Source organism: Drosophila mojavensis, unplaced genomic scaffold (genome assembly GCF_018153725.1).
Source record: "Drosophila mojavensis isolate 15081-1352.22 unplaced genomic scaffold, ASM1815372v1 contig_49, whole genome shotgun sequence".
Lineage (NCBI taxonomy): Eukaryota > Metazoa > Arthropoda > Insecta > Diptera > Drosophilidae > Drosophila > Drosophila mojavensis.
Window position 1 is genome coordinate 4,074,122 of NW_025318872.1, and position 18,969 is coordinate 4,093,090.

Here is an 18,969-nt window from a genome sequence, read left to right on the forward strand (position 1 = left end):
ACTGATGCTGAACAGCTGTTTCCTACGTACATATGTATATATGTATGTATGTACTGTATATATTCTATATTATATGCGCTTTATGTCAAATAAAACTGAAAGTAAAGCATTTATTTTAATACATTTTAATGGTATTTTGTAGAACATTTTCAACATTTTGACGGTTTGTGTTTTTTCGCGACAGGCGAATTTGCAAAAAGATTTCAATTATTCGTGTAGTTTGTTACCAAATGTATGTATGTATGTACGTGCGCACGATGTATGTATGTAGTTGTTGGTATTACTTTGTCTAGCAAGTTTAATTGATCTAATGAAAAAAAAGTTGCGTTCGCAACAGACGCTGAATGTCGACAGATCGCTTAATTCAGTCCGTCATGCGGAACAAATACATTGTATGCATATAATATATATACACATATACATATATATGTATGTACATATATACTAAGAAATATATCAATGAATTTTGGCTACTTGCCGTTCAGTGCGCTTTGCCAAAATTATGACAAAAATTATGAGACCCTTTCTAAGAAAGAATATAAAAACAAAAGCCAAAGCAATAGCAATACATACTATGTACCATTTACTATGTATTCCTACATATACATACATACGGCTATGTATGTATGTATGTGTGATATAAAGCCAAATGTCTCGCCTGACACAGTGACGCCCGCAACATTGCCGTCGCCTATGCCCCCTTTTCGTTACGTACATTGTCGATTTTTTTTTTGAAGATGACGCGCAGCGGTCGTTGCGCTGCTAGACGTTGTGACTAGTCCAATTGGATTGTTTGTGGATGCTATAGATGTAGTAAGGGCAGAGGGGAGAGCGCGCACAGTGATAACAATTAAGGTGCGGGGCGACATTGAACAAGCTGTGACAGCACAACAAAGCAGGAGCCAAGAGAAGATATATATAGAGAGAGAGAGATAGAGAAAAAGAGAGAATTTCAATCGCAGCTGGGTGATAACGTCGTCATCGTTGCCAGTGTTACGCAGGCCAATTTTAATTTATGCACAACACGTACACACATATGTATGTATGTATGTATATACACACAGCACATACACATGTATATTAATACATTTGTACATATACGCATACATACTGGCAGCACACACAACTCGTTCGCTTGCTCGCCAGCTCGCTCGCTCTCTCATTTATTATCAACATCTTTTTATTCACTTTTGCGCTTTGCACATTTCGACATTGTTGTTTTTGTTATTTATTTGAGCGCTCACTTATGTAAACTTTTCTCTCAATTTTTTCTCTCAATGACTCGTTACAGAAGCAGCAACAGCAGCAGCAGCAGCGACAACGAGAGTCTGCTGTGAGCGTGGTGGGCGATCTGCAGTTTGGTTACGTTACTCAGCTTTGCGTCAGTAAGCTTTCGACAGTTGACAACGCGAGACGTGTTAACGCGTACGGTAGTAGATAACCGACGGCAACGCGTCGCTGCTGTCGGCGCAGTCGACGTAAACGCTAACAATAATTGAGGAATTATACGTTGCATCGACAAAAAAAAAAAAAAAAAAACAGAAGCTAAAATGCAACGCACTAATATTGAGTTCGAGCGTCAACGTCATCTGGCCAATTGGCTTGTGAAAAGCAGTCCGCACATGGCAGCTGCTGCAGCAGCGGGCGCAGCGCCACCCACGGCAGGAGTGGTCAGTGGAGCTGCTACAGCGGTTGGCGCAGCTGTTGTTGGCGGAGGAAGTGTGGCAGCTGTAGTGCAAGGGGTGCCCGTTAATGGCTCTTCAGTTGCTTGTAACGGTAAGTGAAGAAACAGGGGAAGCTATTTTTTTTCGGTGTGGGAATTGAAAAGATTTACCCATACATTCATAAATACATTTGAATGTATATGTGCAAGTAGTGCATACAATCGAAATGGATGCAAGGCAAGGCACGCGCTATAAGCAAAGAGTACAGCAGTCCGTGATTGAGAGAGAGAGAGAGAATAAGGGAGCGAACGTGAATGAGAGCAAGCGCAAGAGAGTTGTTTTTAGTAGATTTGTTTGATTATGCCTTTCTGGCTGTAGTTGTTGCTTTTACTGCTGCATGCATTTTCTGTTCTCTGTTGCTTCTGCTTCTGCTTCGGCTTGAATAGCGCGCGCGCTGTTCGCTTCGCGTAATTTCACAAAACGTGACGACAACGCAGCGCACGCCTCGTCCGCTTCGTTCACCGCTTGTCTCTTGCCCACCACTGTCGTCTGACGGGCGAGCACTTGGCACAGTTGCTGTGTTTGTTGCAAATTGCAATTGATATTTCACAAAAGATAAGCGCAATTGCAAAACGTTTACTTTTTCTCTTTCTTCTGCTTCTGCTTTTGCTACTTCTTACTCTTTCACTGTTATATTGTTCAATAATATCGCCGTGGTTTTGCCTTGCTTGCAGTCTACAATCAGCTGCGAATTGATGAGTATGTGTGTGTGAGAGTATTTACAAAGCAATAATACAAAAAAAAAAATAAAATAAAAAATAAAAAAAAAAATAAATAAATAAAAATAAAAATTAAGTCAAATGTGCGCAATTAAAGTGAGTAATCGCTTCACCGACCTATAAAGCAACAACAACAGCAGAAGCAGCAGTTGCGAATCACCATCATACAATGGGCGGCAATCGAACTATAAGGAATCAAAATCAAGATATAACGTTTAATTGAGCTTTTAATTTTATAGATGATCAAATCGTGATCATATATGAATACACAATAGCTGTTTCTATGTTCAGTCAGGTAATACCAGTTGCTTCGAAAAATTATGTCTACGTATATTACGCGAATTTGTCCGGCTTCTAAATCTAATCAAGTCAAGTTAAGCCTATTTACTTATTATTTACTCTCGATTTTAAAGGTGAATGATCGATCAACTTAACAACACAAAACTCGAAATAATGAATATTTAATATGCAATATATGTCTTTGCTTTAATGTATAAATTAAATAAATTAACATATTTTGTACTCGGCTTACGCATAGACTGGAATATCGGGTTTTATTGTAGAAAGTTCGTTCATCGCGGCAGCAATGAATGGATTTGGATTTGACTGATATTCAATTAAAATTCAAATCAGAACAATTTAATTATTATAATGTAATATCATTGCTTATAAAATACAATTTTGTATATAATTGTAAATAATTTATTGATTTGGTCGGTGAATATTGACTTATGTAAATTAATAGCTTAATATAAATATTCCTTTTATGAATCATTATTATTAAAATTCATATAGATATCACTTTCTATAGATTTATATTGTTAATAAAACTAAAGTAAAACCACTCGAAACCTAAAAAGTCAATTTATTGATATATACATATATGTACATTAATAAATTGCTAAAATGTTAAAAAAAAAAAAAAAAAAAAAAAAAAAATATATATATATATATATATATATATATATATATATTTATAGAAAATACTAATTTAAAAATATGTCAATATTTTTAAAGACAAGATGTACAAGGATGTTGACATTTAATTAAGAGCTGTCAAAAATGTTTGTTTCCATTTTGCGCTCTTCTTAACCACTGTGCAACTACTTGGGCTAAAAAACTGTTAAACTTTTCAGCGCTTGGCAACAGTTTAAAATTTCACTGCAATTGCATTTGATTGTACGTTTGTGTGTGTAAGTTTGTTGTGTGGGATTTTCCCCAATGCAGGGCGGCGACAATTAGATTTATAAATATATATTTGCTTCCACATACATATATAGATATAAACGAGAATATATATAGATTATTAGCTCACTAATGCACTGTGTGGTTGGGCTACCTGTTTCTAGAGCTAATACCCTTGCCCAGAAGGTATACGAGCTATGCTATTAAGTGTGATACAAATGGTATTTATTTATAAATATATGTGTGCATGCATGCATACATCGACTCGGAATCTGATTCGGATATCCGAATTAGTTGATTGTTGTAAGCATAATATACATATATGTATGGATATGCCTGAATTTTAAATATATTTAATTAACGTTTTAAATTTATTATAAAAAAGGTTCATTATATGCATATATATTAATGTGTATATATTAATCTGTATGTTATTGATGTTCAACTTTAGTATGTTCTTTACTTACTTTAGTTACTTATTGGCTTGAGCCGTATAGCGATAGTTCATTGTGTGTATCCTATTGTTGTCATAGATATAAGCGAACACAAAATGAATTAACATACATATATAACATTACCTTAGCAAGGGTATTTTATCTTCGACTGGCCAATATACATTTGATTTCTTCCGTTTGTGTTTATTTGATATAATGTTTTTTTTTTTTTTTTTTTTTGTATTTCAGGTGCCCCACCTGGCGTGCATCACGGCCACAAGCCAGCAGCGTTTGCTGTCGCTGCTGCTGTCGAGGCACGGAACCCGAAGCTGCGTCGCTTCAACTCCCACGACACCAGCTCCAATATGTTCTCTGTGGCAGATTTCGAAAATGCGCGACTGGCGCGTCGTAACGAGATTGAGTTGAAGCAGCGGTTGGCACGCAGGCAGCGCAACAGTGCTAATAGCAGCTACGGCTTGGTCAACAACAGCTCCAACAACAACAATATCAACAATGCAGGTGTCTATATGGCCAGCAGCACCGCGGGCTACAGCGGCTTCTGTGGGGGCCTCAATGGGAGCGGCGACTACTCTACCGGCGACAGTCAGAACTCCAAGTGCAGCAGCAGCAGCGAGGCAAGCGCCAAGATCTCAGTTAATCCCTAGCCAAGTTCGTCTAATCAAGTATTCCTTTAGCAGGACCCACTGCCCGCTGATGTATTCCTGGAGCGGTACCCGTTGCCGCGCGTGGTGCGCATCTTGTACAGCAGCAAGAGCTCCAACGAGACTCTGCAGTCCAGCTCATCTAATGGCTCCTCAACAGCTGCATCGAGCAACTCCTCGACAGGCGTGAAGCAACAGTCGCAGTCGCAGTCTCAGTCTCAGTCTCAGTCGCAGTTGCAGTTTCACTCGCAACAGCAAGTGAACGAACCTGGCACCAATTCATCCTCTAGCGCCGGCAGCTGCCCCCAGCCTGGCCACGACGAGCTCTTTCTTCTCTATAGGCTTGTGCGTCATCGTATTATCTATCATGGACACAATGCCAAGACGCAGCGTAAAAAGTGGGTACTAATACCCCAGGAGTTTCCAGGTGAGTCAAGGAAAGATCTCTCCCCCTCTCCCTCCCGCCCCAGCGCCCTCTCATTAGTTGACTTTAAATATATGCGTGACTAGATTATTCATTAGCCATGATTCATACTGGCAGGCAGGCAGGCAGTGAGTGACAAATTGAGAAAACACGACTGATTTAGCTAATTTATTCGGATAAATTTTAGGGGACTTGCAATCGCATGCAATAATACGATGATTACTAAAGTGGCACAAAAATGACCCCATTTAAAATTCTCAATTATTGTGTGTAAAGATATATGTAAGCATCTTGAAAAATACTGTATGTGCTGTATGCTGTCGCAGTCGCAGTCACAGTCACAGTCACAGTCACAGTCACAGTAACAGTCACAGTAGCAGTCACAGTCACAGTCACAGAGACAGTCACCGTCACAGTTAAAGTCACAGTCACAGTTAAAGTCGCAATTTTAATAAGTCGAAATCAGCTCACAAACTAAAGTTTGTACTATAAAAAGTCGTAGAATTTAAAGCATATATAGAGCAAAATCATAATAAAATTTGAACAGTTGAATAAAGTTAGATTTGCATCAACAACCGTACAAAAAGAATTTAGTAAATGAGCTCTACAAATAGAGTTAGTCAATTTAACTTACTCATAGTTTGAGTTATTATCAGCTCAAAGTTGTTAAGGGTTTGCCTGCATTGCCACTATTTTATCTTGTAATTTGTGAATTTCTTCTTTTTTTTTTTTTTTTTTTTTTTTTTTTACCTGCGGTAATTACGTAGCTGTCATACATTCTCATGGCTAATGCACGTTATGATAAAGTTGGCTAATATTTGTATTTAGTGAGCTATTCAAGCTTTTAGTGGCCCAGAGTGTATTGATTTAGAGTTGGGTTACGGTTCGCTTTAGCTTATATGCGTGACAGGCTGTCTGTCGGTCATAGACAGTGGGACACACTGCTTCGGAGTTGCACTAGAATATAATCAAAACAATTGCTCATCGGGGTATTATGTAAGCGTAGCGACTGCCTCTGCCTCTGCCTCTGGCTCAGTCACTGTCACTGCGACAGCAATCCAACCCATTGTTGTCGAGTTCGTGTGACTTTTCACAGCCGAACTCAACAAAAAAGGCGAATGCAATGGGCAAAATCGTAATCTCCCAATTGCGTAATACTCTACGGCGCAGAGCTAAGAAATGAAAAAAAAAAAAAAATGAGTGTCTAATTAGTTATTGCAGTAGCTCTGAATCTGGGCAATTGCCAACACTGTAAAGCGATTAAAAGAATTTTGTAAACTAAAACTAAACTTAATTTTTGAAAACTTCAAGGTGTGTTAAATTCTGTAAGATCAAATAAAATTAGCTATAAATTCATATAATATTCAATGATATCCTTACATAAATTGATAAATGATTGGATAATCTTCTCAAAAATTAAATGGGAATAGCGTCGATTTTGTGATATGATAATTATATTATTTATATATATAAAGTAATTTGCTAATCAATTATAATTAGCCATACTTTAAATATGTTGACAAATGTGTAATAGTGGTATTTTTCGTAGAGCACTGAGTATTCATTTTCTGAAGTGGACAGCCATCAAAGACAGGTCTTATAAATAGTTATTGATAGTTATTTTAAGCAGAATATAAGAGCCCATATTCAGCTTAAAATAACTGTGCCATTTATAAGACCTGTCCATCACAGTTTAAACAGTCCAATAGGCCTAAGCCCTCAGACTATTAATTGAGCCATGAGGCTTGACTGGGTTTGTTCTCCCCTGGAAACTCCAGTAGCTTTAGGTTGTCATAACTTACCTATCAATGTGTATATGACAGCTGTTTAAGGTAAATGCATGGTAGATTCTTCATTATTACACATTGTATAGAAATGGAAGTAAATCGATTTTAATTTCTATAATATCTTACAGGGTATTTCTCGCTGCTAAACGAAAAGGGACTGCCGACAGCCACGCAGTATGTTTCGCTAATGCAGCTGGTGCGTGAGCGCGTCTACAAGTTTGCGTCGGTGGACAATATGCCCGCCTTCACGGAGTCCTCTCCGCCCGGCGGTGCTAACGGGGCGACCAGTCCCACCCACGAGGGTTGCCTGCCCAGCATGAAGCAAAGGCCGCAGTACGTGAAGACGACGGCGAGGGGAGGGCAGGTGTTCAAGCTGCTCGCTGTCTTTGAGGACGGAAAGCAGGAGCATCATGGGATACAGCAGCACCATCATCATTCGAATGCTCTGAACAGCATTTCCAAATCGAATTTAATAGCTGGTCGAGACAAGGAGAAGGGCCGGTATGCGCAGCTGCTGAACGAGCAGAGGCAGGTGATGTATGTGCCGCTGGCAACCAAAGGGAAGTTCTACGAGATCGAGCCGGGCATTCCGCAGCTGCTCCAAAAGATGGGCGACACGCAGCGTAAGCTGAATCCGGAGTGTGTATATCGACTAGGCGCCTTGGTGGCAGCGGCCAAGCAGTTGCCTTTAACGCTGCGCTACATCTCGGGGCCCGCGGGCGCTGAGATACCCGAACAGCTGTGCATAAGCCGAGTGAGCCGGGAGGATGTCATCATTGGCTGCCCACTGGACGAGCTGGACGGACATGGCCAGGTGCAGCAGCAGCAGCAGCAGCAGCAGCACCAGCAGCAGCTTCAGCTGCGCAAACTCTATGTCAGCCGGGAGATGCAGTTAACCAAGTGTCTACTTGGCTTCGATACGGAACAGCGAATGCTGGCCAATGCCCAGGTGCAAAACATGCTCAAGTTTTGTCAATTCAATTGCGATCAGTTTCTGAAGCTGGTGGAGATTGAGCTAATGCAGCCCAACGAGCGCTCAGGCAGCAAAACGCGCGAAGGTCTCAAGATATTGAAGCCTTTGCATCTGCCCAAGTTGCTGCGCCGCGAGAAGAGCAGCATGGCGGCCACGGCGGCTCATGAGAAGGAGGACTCCATCATTTTTCTGAGCAAAACGGACTTGGAGCAACTGGAGGCTAAGGAGGCGGCCGCAGCAGCTGCTGCAGCTAGCGAGGCATCCACTCAGATCACACCAAATCGTATTACAGAGCGCATGAAGGTCTTTCAGTCCACCAAAAAGAAATGGTTTCGCAAGCAGGAGCACCAGCAGCAACAGCAGCTGGATAAGTCCCAGACGGAGCTGCAGCTGGATGCGCAAGCCAAGCGCTTGAGCATGGAACGCTATACGGATATGTCCAAGCTGTTGCAGGAGCGCTTTGGCAATGAGGAAGCAGTTGCTGCCTCAGCTGACACGCAATCGCTGCACAGCGAAACGGAGACTACAACCTTAAGCAATAGCATGGAGCGCAACTCTATGCCCAAATCGTTGGACACGCTGCTGCAGAAATCGATGTCCCTGCAGGACATTGAGCTGTTGAATGGGCAACGCGGTCAGCAACGACCTGATCTCCTCGCAGCGCACGCGGACGCCATCAGCGAGGCTGGCAATGAGCTGGAGGATGTGGAGAATCAGACGCCGCCGCCGCAATCCTTCATCACCGAGAAGCTCTACAATGAGTTTCATGTGAAGACACGGCAGTACAGCAAGTCCTCCAGCAGCTTGCATCAGCTGCGACACTTTTCGTTGCCTCAAAAGATGCAGCTGCACGAATCGGAGCCCGAGAAGCGCAACCAGACGCAGTTCCGGGCCCAGCAACAGCTTCAGCTGGCTAAGGAGCCCGTCACAGGACGCCGTGCAGCTGGCGGCGTTTCCTTGCTGGGCGGCTTAGTTGCCCTCTCGCCTGCAGCGCTTGTTTCGCCGACATCGCTGGTGGAAGACGACCTGCCCTACTCTAGTGTACGTGATTCTCTGATCATGTCCAGCTTGGAGAGCGCGGAGCAGCAGAGGGAGCCAGTGCCCATTTTGCCTGCCGCTGTGGACTACGCCAAGGAGAATATCTATGCTGAGATCTGCGCATCGCACACCTGCGATGGCTTCTCGGGCACTACGCAGCTGACGCAGCTGCCATCGCAGCACGACGATAAAGGGGAGGATAGAGATGATGCAGTGGATGATGATGGAGATTACGCTTCGCTCAAATATCTGCCGAATGGATCGCAGTCTGTCAGTCGGGTGGAGATTAACTGCCCCACTGCCAACACCTCGATTAGCTACCACACCGTCTACCTAGGCGAGGAGCCACTCGGAGAGCAGCATGTGACCACCGTGGAACTAGCTGGAGAGGATAACATATACAATACGCTCAAATGATGATTCTTGTGATTTCGGAGGCAACGGCTAGCCGGCGCCCAGGGATTATTCTGAATGTGAAAGGACAATGCGAATTCTATAATATATATAGAAGCATACATATATTTATTTATATGTAGTAGTATACATATGAATATATTTATGTATATATATATATACATATATATTTTATTTAAAATAACTCGTTAAGCGAACAAAACTGAGAAATAGTATGTATACACATATATCATTATTGTATATAAACAATACATGTGGAGCAAACGCTCTGCAGTGCAGGCAACATTAGAAAGACCCATATAGTAAATAGGTGTATAATTATCCGAATAGGAAAGAAAAGTATTTTCAAGATAAACAGAATGGTATTGCTTCAAACAACACACAAAAAACAAATACTGGAATGTGCAAAAAAAAAAAAAAAAAAAAAAAAGAAATGTCGAAAATGTCTTGGTGAAGGCAAAAAATGAAAAAAATAAGAAGAGTCAATTTGTGAAAAGTCTACATATTTTCAATGATTTTCTAATTCGACTCTTTGAAATATTTTGTTTGGAATAATTGAAAGGAATTTAATATTTTGTAACTACAAAGTTCACGAAACTTAAATTGTAATTAAAATGTTTATTAGAGTTTATAATTTTCGAAAGTTTCTAGTTGAATGTAAAAGCTTTATAGATTCCATTTTATTTAAATTTCTTTTTTAATTGCAACTGAATTTATTAATATTCAAAAAAGAAATTAGAATATACAAAAAAAAAAAAAAAAAATAGTTTTGGTCTATTTTACTTGATTTCAAAAATATTAGAAAAACCATTTCAGAATAATTTTCAAATACTATATATTTAATTCATAAATTTTTGTGAGTACTAAATTCCTTTCACTGATTCTTATGATACATCGTATGTATTATTGAGTAGACTATAGTTGTAATCGATAAACCTGTCATTAAATTGAAGAAGGTTTTTCCCTGCTTTATAAGCAGCCATGCCCCACCCCCCCTGCTCCATAGACTAAATGTATACAAAAATACACAAAAAAAAAAAAAAAAAAAAAAAAAAAGAACAAACAAACAATATATGAGATCAAGAAATGACAACTCAATTTGTAATATTATATTATATAAGGAATGGAAGACAAGCAATTGTATTGTATATAGGTTTAATGCAACACACTCGAAACACACGCATAAAATGTCAAATGAAACTGAATGTTGAAAACTTGCAATATTATACGATTGTATACATTACTAACAAATATCATATATACCATATACACACACAAATGATACGTATGCATACATACAGATATATATATATATATATAACTAATTTAATGTATGATCTATATGCTTAGATATTAGATATATCATGTGTAGAAATCTTAGCGCAAAACATAAGGTATTATTAGCTTGTAGGCAATCAACAAGTCAAATCAAATCATAAGCGCTATACATACATATGCGTTGATATACATATGTATTTATATATACTTATTTATATATTTATATATATATATATATATATATATATATATATATATATATATATATATATATATATATATATATATATATATATATATATATCAGTAGGGTATAGCGTCTATGCGTATGTAATATATAGCTTGCAATTTAAGGACTAACCACATTTTGGTCCATTTTTAAACGATCTCTCGTATTTGTCGCTCTGTTTAATATATACACATAGATATATCCTATATTTTTTGGCACTGGCGGTACGGCATGTTCTAAATTTTCCGTATATAACAGTTTTAATAATTTGTCTGTTTGTCCGATGATGATAATTTTTTATTTATTTTTTGAGTCATGAATAACTGGTTAGAAGTCTCAAACGAAATATGTTCTAGTCCTCAGTTATATATACATTAGATATATGTTTATATACATTCATATGGATATATGTTTTATAAGACATGCCTCACTGTGCGAGCGTTTCGGCCAGGCTGAAAGATATGCAAATTGATTATCGATTCTCGCTTATTTTAAACTAAATATTTAGCAAAGAATTTATTTTTATTTCTATTTCAAAATTAATAGTTATCGATTAATTTCTATATGGATCTACCTTATAAGATTATGTCCACTTAATACAAGCATAAATTATGATTTACAAAAGCAACAATCATGTTTTTTCCTTTGAAAGCATTGTGATTTAATATTATTTTTTTTCAGTTTCCTTTTTTTTATGAACAACTGCAGTCACAATCAACTGTAAATAAGCTTCATATTTAGGATATGTAGACTACATATAAGATATGTATTTACGAACATGAAAACCCTGTAAAAAACTAAAGCAATACTCACAAAAAAGCTATGATACTAGTTGTAAAGCCGATTCAGCTAAATGCAATTTGGATGCGTTTACGAAACTGAGAGAAAGCTCTATAATACTACAGTTATAAAAAGCATACGTATAGGTATAATACTTTGGGCACGTGTGTGTACTTTGAGTACTCTGAACATGGCATAGTGTTTTTTTCTTGGTAGATACTAAGTCAGGCTTCACTGTAGCGCAAGGGTGATACAATGTATGTTTGTGTGAATAGAAAGTTAATGGAATATAAGAATTGTATCTATATAAAAAACTACCCGCCAGCATATATATCTGTAAATTGTATATGCATATATATACATATATGTATACATATATATATATATATATATATATATATATATATATATATATATATATATATATATATATATATATATATATATATATATATATATGTATACAAATTGGTGTGATAAATCAATGTCTAAAAGATTATTTAATCTAGTTAAGTAAACGCAGTTTTGAATTTGCTTTTAGAGCACATGTACGTATGCGCATAAATTATTCACCAATTCTTCTAATAAGACCAAGAATATGATGAACGGGAGATAAGGAGATAAGAAACAAACATTGCTTTAATGTGAAACATACAATACATATTTAATGTCATCTAAAAAGATTATACAGATTAAGAATTTTTCGACAGCTATGTAAAAGCAATTTTCAGGGATTTTTAAATGGAAAGGCGTTAAAGACAAATATGTAAGGATAGTTTTTTGGTCAAAATGAAAAACTAGCGCCCTTTATGCCGCCCGTAGGCCTTTTGAAGCAGCTAAGATAATTATGAACCGAGTTAAGATCAAGTTCCGAGATCCATGCAGAAGCAATATTAAATTTTTCAATAGAGACATATATACAGAAATATGTATATGTTTATGTAAATGAAACAAACATTTACGATTTAGTAATCATGTTTTATTCGGTGTCTATGCTAATCCCTTGAAATGACAATTAATCAATTTAGAATTCAAGCATTAGTAGTTCTTTAAATGTCAACAAACCACAACAAAAAGAAAAGAAACAAACAAAATATTACACTATATTAAAATAGTTCAGGATATATACATATAACTGTGAAATCTGAGCACTTCTTGGATGCTGTTCCCAAAGTTTACGTATTATTCACAATGTGTAAACATTTAATTGAACATGACGATAAGTATAATGATGATGTATTGAGAAGCCAAGTCGTGTGACAAGGCAAGACTGAAATGAGACAAAAAGAAATGTATGGTAATGGGTACACAAAAAATATAACTGATACTGATATTATTGTTGTAGTAGATCCTTTGATAAGTATAACAAACACACTCACATTCATTACTACATATGTAACATATATATATATATATATATATATATATATATATATATATATATAAATGTGCAGATATATCGAAATCCTTTTTTAGTAGCTTGCGTGAGTCCCTTTTAAACGCCTCCAACAAACTCTTAGCATACTGAAATATTTCTATTCGACGTTATACCATATGCATATAAATATATAAATATTTATATATGTATGTAAAACTGAACTTTGGCAAACACAAACAAATTTCGACATATATAAAATGGAATGCATGAATACAGTAATAAAAAAAATTTGAATACTTGCGTTTACATTATGGAACTTCTGCCCTATTATAGCCGGTTCACATAACAGATTTGGGGTGACCATTCTGCTCGAAATATTCAATAAAGTTCGCTGCGCCCATCAACTGCATTTAAATTATAACAGCGAAATACTATTTTCGTTGCATACTTGGAGGGGTTTTAACTTGATACTATCAGTAGTTTAAAATTAAACGGTAAGATGAATAAAAAAAATATCCGTTCTCATCGAAATTACCGGTTCAAATTAGCATTTCATGTTTTAGTTTAATTGCTTAAAAGAAGTTGAAGGGACTTTCCTTAGTGCGCGCAAACATTTTTAAAAAATAACACGAAACGAACAGAATAGTTAGTTAACAGCACTGCTAATTGCATAACCAATTGAGCAATTTACAGACTTATCGAAATTTAAATTAACAGACTCTGTTATGTCTGCTGCTAAGTAGCGGGATTTTCTAATGTTAGCCAGCACGATGAGTGATTGAATAAGTCCTTTAACAGTTGCTGTTAATATGATTCCCATTTGTAACGGCTGCTAAAAGTAAAATTATAAATATATTTATATGTAAAGACTTGTGCGTTAGGTATTTTGTTTTTATTCTGCACATACATTTACTGACATACATACTAATTCATATATTCTTTTCATTATAGTTCTCTAATAGTTTCATCTGTTGCGTTTCTCTCTTTCGTTTTACAGGTTTTGCTTTTATTATTTGCCCATATTCATAGCTTTTGCTTTGCTCTTACATTTTCTTTTATATCCGATTGTTGGGTACAATTGATGATTCCTAATCTTGATTACTTTCGGATTTATTGTTTAAAAGTTGCATTAGTTGATGCTCTTAAAAAATTGCCTTAAGAAGTGAAAAAGAAATTATCATAAAATAGAGTATATGTAATAAACATAAAAAATTTCTTAAATTTTTAATTATTGCATTGCGATTAAGCAGATTAAAAACTTGTATCTGCTTGCAGACAGACAACTGACTGTATTGCCACTAACCAGACAACAGTGGTATTGCTTAAGAGCTACCATTTAACATAATCCGACACATATGCATTTCTTACATCTCTGTTAGATCTGGGCCTTTTGTTATAAATGTATGTTAATGTTAAACGAGTTTCATCCGCTGCATTCAACTACATCGACATTCAATTTCGGGTTGCATACAAATCTAATTAGTTTCACATATGTACATATGCATATGTTATATACACATATGTATATATTTGTATATAATGTTCGCTTCTACACGGCCATGCACGAAGAATTACCTATTTCTGTATGAATATTATGTTAGTTGATCAACTGGACGACGGCTTTCCTTTTTTTTTTTTTTTTTTGTTTGCTATCAATTTCATTTCATTTCGTTTCGATATTAATTATTGTTTATAAATATTTTCTATTATTTGTTGTATATTTTTTGTAACGATATGTTTGGTATACAAACTTTATAATACCCTGAACTGGCTAATTAAGGTTTTAGATTTTAGACAGCGCGCGAAATGTCAATTTGGAAAATTTATCATTTGCTGAGCACTTCCCATACAGAAATTGAAAAAATATATTGCCAGAATATATAGATATATACATTTATAATTGAAAAATAGACACTGAAAGCTTCTTGTAAGGGCTTCAGTCACGCTCGGAAATACAGGGATATTTAGAGAAGCCGAAAGATCTGGGTATATCATAAATTGCGTTCGGAAAGTAGACAAGAGATTGTTTCTTGTATTTAGAAATACTATACGTACATACATGTATATGTATATATAGCTGAAGGATCTTGCCAATCGGAGCATGACTGATGGGCGTTTATAGGGCATATTCTGGTATTTCCATTCAGTTTTGTTGTGGCACATTCAAAATAGAGTGCTAGGTAGCTACAGATACGCACACACACACACACACACACACCCGCACACACTCGCACTCGGACTCGCGCACATACACACACACGCACACTCACAGGCATACCGAACTATATATATGTACATATATATAGCTTATTTGTGGCTGCATGAAATCCTAACTAAATCATAACTAATATTTTGTTTTACTGGCCCAGCTTTGAGGGACTGAGCACTAGCTCCGGCTCCAGTTTGCTGGGCAGCAGCAGCAGCTGATTGCTACGCCCTACTGTGAGGCTGTCGGATGACGGCTGTGATTTGTGACCCGCTGACGTCGCTCTAGCTGCTGCTCCGGCTCCTGCTGCTGCTGCTGCTCCTGCTCGTGCTGCTGCTGTTGACGAGTGGGCCGTCACTGGCCTGTGCAATGGCTGCAATATGCTCAGACTTGTTGTGGCCATCCTTGACTGGGGCTCCAGCACCTGGCCGGGTATGCTGGTTGTTGCTGCTTCTGTTGCTGATGCTGCTGATGTTGCCGCTGCTGCTGCAGCTGATGGCGGTGCTGGCAGGGGCAGCAAACTGATCGTCGTCGTGGTCGCAGTGGTGCGGCTGGCAGGCGAGCCATAGGCGCTGCTGGTGCCAGTTAGAGTCATGCCCAGAGGACCACGCACCGTGGCTGTCGCGGAATAGGTGTGCGGTAGCGCTGGGGGCAGATCGTAGCTCATCGGCTGCGACTGGGAGCTGGTGAGGCGTGTCATGTAGCTGTTGCTGTTGCTTGTGTTGCTGGTGGTGGGCGTTGTTTTGGGCGTGGCGCCCGTCGAGATGCCCGGTCGAGCCGCACTGAATGTTGCCGTTGAGCTTTTGAGCCGGGGTATGGCGCCGCTGCTGCTGCTGCTGGGCAGTGCTGTGGGCGGCGGCAGAGGCTTAGCTGCCACTGTAGGCGTGGCCGTGTCCATAAGCGAGGTCTCCTCCACAACGACGACGCCATCGAGCGAGTCTCGGACAGTAGACGAGGAGGACAATGACTGCGATTGTTCCAATTGTGGGTGCTGCAGCTCCTGCTGTTGCTGCTGCTGCTGTTGCAGTTGCAACTGTTGCTGCGACTGCTGGCGTTGCTGTTGCAGGGCAACGCGTTGGCGCGACAATTTGCTATTGGGTCGCTCGTCCACGGTGCTCAGGGCTGTTGCTTTTGTTGCTTTGGTGGTACTACTCGTAACGGCAGTTTTTGTTGTTGATGCTGTGGTTCCTGTGGCTGCTGCAGCTGCTGCGACTGTACGTTTAGCAGACTGCTGCACATGTTCCTCCTGCTCCTCGTCGCTCATCTCGCACATATTCAGCGCCTTTTGCAACTTCTTCATCTCGAGCGGCGCATCTGTTGTAAAATTAACATTATAATCGATTTATGTATATAAATTAATTTTATTTGTTCACTCACCTCCCATATGATCCATGCTCTCCGGCTCGTTTATAATGGGCACTACGCGGTTTATGGCCGTCTTCTGTTCGTTCTGCATGAAGAGCGATGTGGTGGCGATTTGACGCAGTGCCTCCATTCCCTCATTGAGCATCTTGCTCTGGCTGCGTTTGTGTGCAATTGGATACTTTGGCTGAAAAGTCACAAATGAAAATGATAAAATTGCTAACCGAGAAAAACGAAAATAAAGATTTCCAAAGGAACATATAGGCTCTGCAGTATACACTTGAGCACTGTTAAAAGACTCACTCAATCGTGACACTTGATCAGTACGCTAACAGCGCTCTTACTGTTGTTCAACTGACCGACGTTAAAAGTGCACTTTTAATGTTAATTAACAGTTCTCATGTTATAAGAAATAAATGGCTAACACGATCGAGTAATAGTTTAATAGTGTAATAGTTTAACAGTGGATGGCTAATTGCAAATTAGCTGCGATCTGGGCAAATTGATTGAGACTCTCAGTAAATTATCCATTTATTGCTTTCCATTAAATATTTAGACTATTGTAAAATACAAATTGCTCTTATTTTGTCTTTAATATCATTATCATTGTATTATCATTAATACAAACATCAAGATCGCAAGATTTGTTACTATGCACTAGAATTCTCGTTCAAGTTCATATTATCTGTTTAGTTTTTATATATTGATGGCAGATCTCGACACTATCCACTGATCAAGTGTGAGCCAAATGTTAAATGTATTAGGTAAATAGTGTATAAAATGAAGTCTAGTTGTCGGTATTGTAAATTTATAATAAACAAATATGGTAAAAATAGCAGAAGCCAATGAATAGACAATTTCATTTTTGCGGAGTATACCGATAGTGTCTATATAATTAATTATTTTTTATCAGATAAAATGGATTACTACCGTGCAGCAGGATGACTAGCATGTGGGAGAAAGTAGGCCGTATTGCAGAACAAAATTGGATTTACTTTTCATATATCTAAATTGATTTTTTTTATTTCGCAACAGATTTCTATAACTTGAGCTTATCCCAGTGCTTTGTTACCACCTACCTGAATAGAGGGTCCACGCGCTATGGACACGCGTTTGCTCTCGTTGCGGAGCAGGGAGGTCGTGTGATCCGCATCGATCTTGTTACCATTTTTCTTGCGGGCCTTCTTGCTGGATGAGATGCAGTGGGATGGGCAGATGCAGAAGAGAATGCGTAAAATGCAACAGATCAGACCCAAACCTGGATAAGGAAAAGCTCAAATGAGACGGATTGCTTTATGTAGAATCGATGCAACAGTATATTGCCTATTAGAGAGGGCCCTATAAGTCTTAGTTCCACTGTTTTAAAACCCTTCTCGCCGGTGCCGACGAATGCGATGACCAGACCCAAGGCAACGGTGCCCAGGCCCACATAGAGAAAGGCATTCGCGAAGGTACTGGGTCCACGTAGTACACCCAGAAAGTCCTCATCGTCCGACGAACCGCCCAATGAGGCATCTTGGATCTGCCGAGCGAAACACATGAGCATACATAGACGTATATATATTATTAGTGGTACTTCCAATGATATTCGAGTGCTGTCCCAATGCATCTATAATTGTGATCTTCTAACTGATGATCAGCAAAAACGTATGATACTATCTAGGATGTTAGTAATAGAAATGATAAATAACTATAATTCTATAATTTCAATTCATATAGGCATTTCCAGCTAGACATAAGAAATGTTTATATAAATATTGGAATAAATCTTAGATTATAGAAACACAGATTTGCTAGACTCTAATGATGCAAAATAATGTTAATCATATTTGTTGATATTTAAGAAACAGATTGGACATTTGTTTATATTATTTTTTTGTCATTTGGAATTACCCATATATCAATGTTTTTATAGAATTTTATAGTTGATAGGGACAGCACTCGGCTGAATGTATGAAAATCTTAGTTAAATGAAAATGTGTATTTTTTTTTTTTTGCTATTTGGGGCTTGATCAAGTAAATGGTTAATGGCTATTATAAGTTTGAATAATCCTGAAGCCACCTGGCGTCCAATGCGCTGAACAATTGCGAGAGAGGTAAGAGAGAGAAAGAGAGCGAGAGCACAAGAGAAGGAGCGAGGTGTGATCGAGAAAAAGAAAATACATAAATAATGCGCTTGGAAAGGGAAAAGGCTGTGTGCGAAAGATCAAAAGAGAAGAGGAATTGCACAAATTGCTGATTGGTGATTCGGTGAATCGGTGATTGCTGTTGTATATATACATCTATATAGAAATATAGACATACATATATAATTAAGTATATATATAGGTTGTTGTTAATGGGTATGTACACGGCGCTATGTGAGTGGCTCTACGT

The 18,969-nt window shown here is 38.2% G+C and overlaps 2 protein-coding genes across 7 annotated transcripts in view; one reads left to right on the forward strand and one right to left on the reverse strand.

The window, feature by feature from the left end:
- LOC6578087 overlaps positions 1–10,083 on the forward strand; it is a 52,570-nt gene extending 42,487 nt beyond the window's left edge. Inside the window, exons 3-6 of the mRNA XM_032729372.2 lie at positions 1,292–1,776; positions 4,312–4,697; positions 4,761–5,151; positions 7,064–10,083. Coding sequence (XP_032585263.2) covers positions 1,551–1,776; positions 4,312–4,697; positions 4,761–5,151; positions 7,064–9,363 — 3,303 coding nt within the window. The 5' untranslated portion in view covers positions 1,292–1,550 and the 3' untranslated portion in view covers positions 9,364–10,083. The remainder of the gene's footprint in view (positions 1–1,291; positions 1,777–4,311; positions 4,698–4,760; positions 5,152–7,063) is intronic.
- Positions 10,084–13,902: 3,819 nt separating this feature from the next.
- The window catches only part of LOC6578088 (mucin-5AC), a 55,997-nt gene continuing 50,930 nt past the window's right edge, over positions 13,903–18,969 (reverse strand). For all 6 annotated transcript variants that reach the window (XM_044009263.1, XM_044009262.1, XM_002003974.4 and 3 more), the window contains 4 exons: positions 17,917–18,115; positions 17,673–17,851; positions 16,609–16,780; positions 13,903–16,545 (listed from right to left, as the gene is read on the reverse strand). In XM_044009263.1, the coding sequence (XP_043865198.1) occupies positions 15,383–16,545; positions 16,609–16,780; positions 17,673–17,851; positions 17,917–18,115 (1,713 nt within the window). In that variant the 3' untranslated portion in view covers positions 13,903–15,382. The remainder of the gene's footprint in view (positions 16,546–16,608; positions 16,781–17,672; positions 17,852–17,916; positions 18,116–18,969) is intronic.